At 33.4% G+C, this 6,000-nt stretch overlaps 1 protein-coding gene across 4 annotated transcripts in view; it reads left to right on the plus strand.

The window, feature by feature from the left end:
• CNOT2 (CCR4-NOT transcription complex subunit 2) overlaps window positions 1–6,000 on the plus strand; it is a 109,893-nt gene extending 103,893 nt beyond the window's left edge. For all 4 annotated transcript variants that reach the window (XM_054445028.2, XM_063646500.1, XM_063646501.1 and 1 more), the window contains one exon: window positions 4,840–6,000. In XM_054445028.2, the coding sequence (XP_054301003.1) occupies window positions 4,840–4,926 (87 nt within the window). In that variant the 3' untranslated portion in view covers window positions 4,927–6,000. The remainder of the gene's footprint in view (window positions 1–4,839) is intronic.

Consider the following 6,000-nt stretch of genomic DNA (forward strand, 5'->3'; position numbering starts at 1 on the left):
ATAGTTTGTTGGTACCTTGCACTGACACGCTTTAAAATTATTTTCATAGTAATGAAAACCGGCAGAATTGTTGGTATTAATAAGATATTAATGAGCAGCTCATTCTTGGTTATATTAAAATACAAATTCATTCACTTAAAATTTTGAAGTTGTAGTATATTCACGGAATAAATTTTTCAAAAAATTTTTTAAAGGATGTGTTCAGTGCTTTCCCAGAATATTGATTAGTAATTAAGAAATCTGGGACCTGTTCATGAGTATATTTATTAACAGCCTTCATCAAATTATAGAAAATCCATTAATATGTCATGTCCCAAGTTAACTTGAGTCCCCATCTGTAAAGTGGGTGTGCCTTACTATTCACAGTTAAAGAATGTATATTAAATAATCTCAATTCACTGTAAGAAGCCTACAGTATGAATTAATATTTTAAATAATAGCTGATATTATGGTGTTCTTGAAAGGTACTGAACTAGTCTACACCATAATCCTGGAGTCCATTCATAATATTTTATGTCCATTCATAATATTTTGTATGAGCATTTTCCCCCAAATCACTTACTATTTTCAGATAATTGTAATATTAAATAAGGGATTAGATAATCTAAACCAAAAGTATTTCTTATCCTTTAAAAATTTTGTGACCCTGAGTTCTAGAATCCAATCCATTATTTATTTACAGAATTTCCTGTAAATCAATAATATATACATTAAAATGTTGACATTGGGTGGGCATGGTGGCTCATGCCTATAATCCTAGCACTTTGGGAGAATGAGGCAAGACGATCACTTGAAGCCGGGAGTTCAAGATCAACCTGGGCAACATAGCAAGACTCTGTCTCTATAGAAAGAGAGAGAGAGAGAAACATAGCCAGGTGTGGTGGTGTGCTCCTGCAGTCCTAGCTACTTGGGAGGCTGAGGTAGGAGGATTGCTTGAGCCCAGGAGTTCAAGGTTGCAGTGAGCTGTGTGATTGCATCACTATACTCCAGCCTAGGTGACAGAGCCAGATCCTATCTCTATTTTTTTTTCTTATTTAACATTTTATTTTGCTTATTCTTTCCTTTTAGATACTCATTAACTTTTTAGCAGGCCATGTTCTCCTGTGTCGTTTTGCTAGAATTACTCATATTTTACTAATTTTAAATTTGCAGCAATTCAGATAGTATATATAATCTTCATGCATTAAATTTTTTAAATAATTTCTTCCACAGTTAATTTTTAGGTGATAGAGGCTGCCTTATGATCAGTAGCTTTCTCAAAGACTTAAAATTTAAGAATTCTTTCGGCCTAATTTGACCTCGTGGATCTATCAGGATTTCTAACAGTTGAGATTTTTTATGTCAGTCTGATATAAATGTGATTTTTCATTAATTTCACAGTTACATATTAGTACATCCTTACACTTTAGTAATATGTACTTTTCTTCAAAGATTATTTCTAATAACTGTATTTAAGATAGTTTGCTACTTCTTAAAATTTAAGTTAATATGGATTTATTATACAGGTTGAGCATTCTGATTCAAAAATCTAAAACCTGAATACTCCAAAATCTGCAACTTCTGAATGCCAACATGGTGTCACAAATGGAAAATTCCATACCTGACACCTTTGCTTTCTGATGGTTCCGTGTACAGTGTAAACAAACCTTATTTTCTGCACAAAATATTAGTAACAGTGTATAAAATTACCCTCAGGGTATGTGAATAAGGTATATATAAAACATAAATGAATTTCATGGTTAGACTTGGGTCCCATCCCCAAGATACCTCATTTTATATGTATAAATATTCCAAAATTCCAAACACTTCTGTTCCCAGAATAAGCAAAATCTCCGATAAGAGATACTCAACATGTAGGTAAGAGAAAGCTGACATTTCATGAGAATTTGAGAAAACACTTCTGCAGTGTATGTTTCTCTACATAACTAGATCAGTGATCAATGTTTTTGTAATATTGTTTGACTATATGAATCCATTGCATTCAGTTTTGCTTGAATTGAACAAGTAACCTTTGGAGAATACATAGCCTAATTTTATTAATAGAAGAATTAAGGTATGAAAAAGTCTAAAAAGTATTTGGAACTCTTTCTAGCCTTTGCAATCATTATATTATAATCTAGAAATCCTTTTTTTTTCCACTAAAAGCAAATATATACATAGACCCTCTAATATATCATTTGATAATATTAGAAAAATTAAATGTTTTGTTCCTAAAACAAAGGAAGAAAGCTTGTGTTTATTCATCATATGTTAATTACACATCCATTACGGGCTTGGCACTATTCCAAGTTGTAGGTAGTAGTATACAAACAAAGTAGATAGACACTTGCTCCTACAGAATGTATGAGGATGTGCATGTGTGTAGTATGTGTGTGTATATATAACATAAACATGTAAATGGTGTTACCAGTAATCAAAGTAACTTTTATGTATTTTAAGAAGAATAAAAGTACGTGGAAAACAAGATTTTAAAATGTGGAAGGCAAAATTTTACCTATGTAATTTCTAAATCTCTGATCTCTATCAAAATTTCTAAATCTCTATATCAAAATTATTTATGCTGCTTAGGTTTAAACTATATTTTTCTAGGGGAAAATGTACATTGATAAAGTTAATCTAGTTTGAATTCCTAGTCATACATTGCAGTTCATCAACGTGAAAAATTTTAGTTAACTTATTCAGTATAACTTACCACTTTGTAGAAGTTACAATTTTTTTTCCCTGTAACTACACATTTTGAAAACAAAAATGCCAATCTTAATTTCAGAAGAATGATACAAATTTTCTTCACGAATTCAGATAGCTTGAACCAAGCAATAAAATTATTTTAATTCCTAGCTAGGGCTGGGAGAGGGAAAGTAGTGCTACACAGTGCATTAGGGCAGGATGTCGTGGTTGTGGTGGTGATTCTGGTGTTTGCTAATTTTTACTGAAGCAAATAACCTCTGTGTCTTAATTACTGTACCAGTCACATGAAGGCAACCTTTTCAGGCTGAAGTCACCATGGTGTACCTTCTTTATAAACTGTCAGGGGACTGATTTTTTTTTTTTTTTTTTTTCCTTTTTCTTCACCTTATACCAAGAGAGAACGGGACTGAATTTTTTCAGCATTTCTGGATTGCCATGTAATGAAGTAAATGAATCTGTTTTGGATCTTAGATTAAAAATATTAAAAATGATGTGTTACACTACAAAAGACACAGGCTTTTTGTCACATGGAGGCTTTTTGTCACATGGGTCTGGATCCTAATGCTAGGTGTGCCACTTACTGTATGACTTGGCCAAGTTTACTTGTAAGTCTCATTTTCTTCAGGTACAAAATGAAAATAATGATATCCGCTTTACAGAATTATAAAGATTAGAATAAAATTAGCTGTGTCTCTAATTTTAGCACATATTAGGCTTTCAATAAATTCTGCTGTTAGGTCTGTAATATCTTTAAATTTATTTAAATGTAGTATCTTTAAATTTTAAATACTTGGTGTTCCATCTTAAAATTTGATCATTATAGTCTAGGTTTTCATTTTAATTTAATAATTGAAATACTCATCATGGAATCAGTTTGAAACCAGACAGATAAGGTAAAATATGTTAACCCATGGTAGCTAATGTCACTTGTTGGCTTAATCTTTAATACATAATACATATTAAGCTTCATAATTCTTTAAGTTGGATTATGCAGTAATTTGTGCTAATTCAGATGGTAGAATTGGTAAGAGGCTTTTAGAGCCTCTTGCTTATTGGGGTTGCAGAGGTATTTTTTGTTGTTTGCATTTTTTTCTAATATACATAGCTATTCTGCATCTCTATTCTTGATCTTGGGTGGGAAGTATCATGAAGAAATTATTTCACCATTCTTAAATTTTAAAACTCATGAAGTTAATATAGTATTTTGAAAGTTTGATTAAAATGAGCTGCTATCTAGTTTTCAAATGTTCCTACAGCAGAACCATTGTCTAGTTTTCAGTGGCAGTTGATTTATATTTGAGTCAGGGTTTTGGGTTTGTGAAATGCAGGTCTGGTGATGTGTGAGTTTTAAGTTCATTGTTTTCCCCAGATTTTAATGAGGTTAGAATAATTTTATGTGTTTTGCTTTTTTTTTTTTGAGACGGAGTCTTGCTCTGTCACCTGGGCTGGAGTGCAGTGGTGCAATCTCGGCTCACTGCAACCTCCGCCTGCCGGGTGCAAGCGATTCTCCTGCCTCAGCCTCCCGAGTAGCTGGGACTACAGGCATGCACCACTACGCCCAGCTAATTTTTGTATTTTTAGTACAGACAGGGTTTCACCATGTTGATTGGTGAAGATGGTCTTGATCTCCTGACCTCGTGATCTGCCTGCCTCAGCCTTCCAAAGTGGTGGGATTATAGATGTGAGCCACTGTGCCCGGCCCTGCTTATTTTTTAATATAAATGTAATAAAGACAAATTGGAAAATTATTTCTAAACTTTTTCATGGACAAAATAAATCTTTAGGTTTGTATACTTCGTTGAATGGGGCTATATTTTAAATATCCTGTAATTTCCAGTGATTCAGAGATATAGTAACTGCCCCCTTTTTTAAGTTAAAAACAATACACAACATTTCAGTGTCAAATGGTCCATTAGTAGTCTCTTGACTTACACACAGAAAGCCTGTCTGTATTTTTGTACTCATCGGTTAGAAACTACAGCACATTATTTTTTTTCAAGCTGTATTTTATGTAGAGGAAAAACGGTATATCTGTGTTGATGTTGATTCATATATATTGGGTATTTTATTTATTTTTTAGTAAAATGTATTTTGACAGTAATGTAAAATGAAAAGGGGAAGATATCTAAATTCTTGAATTTGTTTTTATAGGAGTTCCATCTGGAATATGACAAATTAGAAGAACGGCCTCACCTGCCATCCACCTTCAACTACAACCCTGCTCAGCAAGCCTTCTAAAAAAAAAAAAAAAAAAAAAAAGACTTCCCTTTTCTTGGGGTATGGCTGTCTCAGCACAATACTCAACATAACTGCAGAACTGATGTGGCTCAGGCACCCTGGTTTTAATTCCTTGAGGATCTGGCAATTGGCTTACGCAAAAGGTCACCATTTGAGGTCCTGCCTTACTAATTATGTGCTACCCAACAACTAAATTTGTAATTTGTTTTTCTCTAGTTTGAGCAGGGTCTGAATTTTTTCATTTATTTCCTTTTTTGCCAGCAGACAGACTTGAGTCTGTAAAGACAAGCAAATACACTGACAGAAGTTTACCATAGTTTCTAAAATGTAAAAAAGAAAACCCACAAAAGACTCAAGAAAATTAGACCACAAATTTTGCATTGTTCATTGTAGCACTATTGGTAATAAAATAACAAATGTTTGTGCATTTTTATGTGAAGATCCTTCTCGTATTTCATTTGGAAAGATGAGCAAGGTCTGCTTCCTTCATTTTACTTCCCCTTCTGTTTTTGAAAGGCAGTTTCGCCAAGCTTAATGCAAGAATATCTGACTGTTTAGAAGAAAGATATTGCCACAATCTCTGGATGGTTTTCCAGGGTTGTGTTATTACTGAGCTTCATCTTTCCAGAATGAGCAAAACACTGTCCAGTCTTTGTTACGATTTTGTAATAAATGTGTACATTTTTTTTAAATTTTTGGACATCACATGAATAAAGGTATGTATGTACGAATGTGTATATATTATATATATGACATCTATTTTGGAAAATGTTTGCCCTGCTGTACCTCATTTTTAGGAGGTGTGCATGGATGCAATATATGAAAATGGGACATTCTGGAACTGCTGGTCAGGGGACTTTGTCGCCCTGTGCACTAAAAGGGCCAGATTTTCAGCAGCCAAGGACATCCATACCCAAGTGAATGTGATGGGACTTAAAAGAAGTGAACTGAGACAATTCACTCTGGCTGTTTGAACAGCAGCGTTTCATAGGAAGAGAAAAAAAGATCAATCTTGTATTTTCTGACCACATAAAGGCTTCTTCTCTTTGTAATAAAGTAGAAAAGCTCTCCTCA

Source organism: Pongo pygmaeus, chromosome 10 (assembly GCF_028885625.2).
Source record: "Pongo pygmaeus isolate AG05252 chromosome 10, NHGRI_mPonPyg2-v2.0_pri, whole genome shotgun sequence".
NCBI classification, from domain to species: Eukaryota; Metazoa; Chordata; class Mammalia; order Primates; family Hominidae; genus Pongo; species Pongo pygmaeus.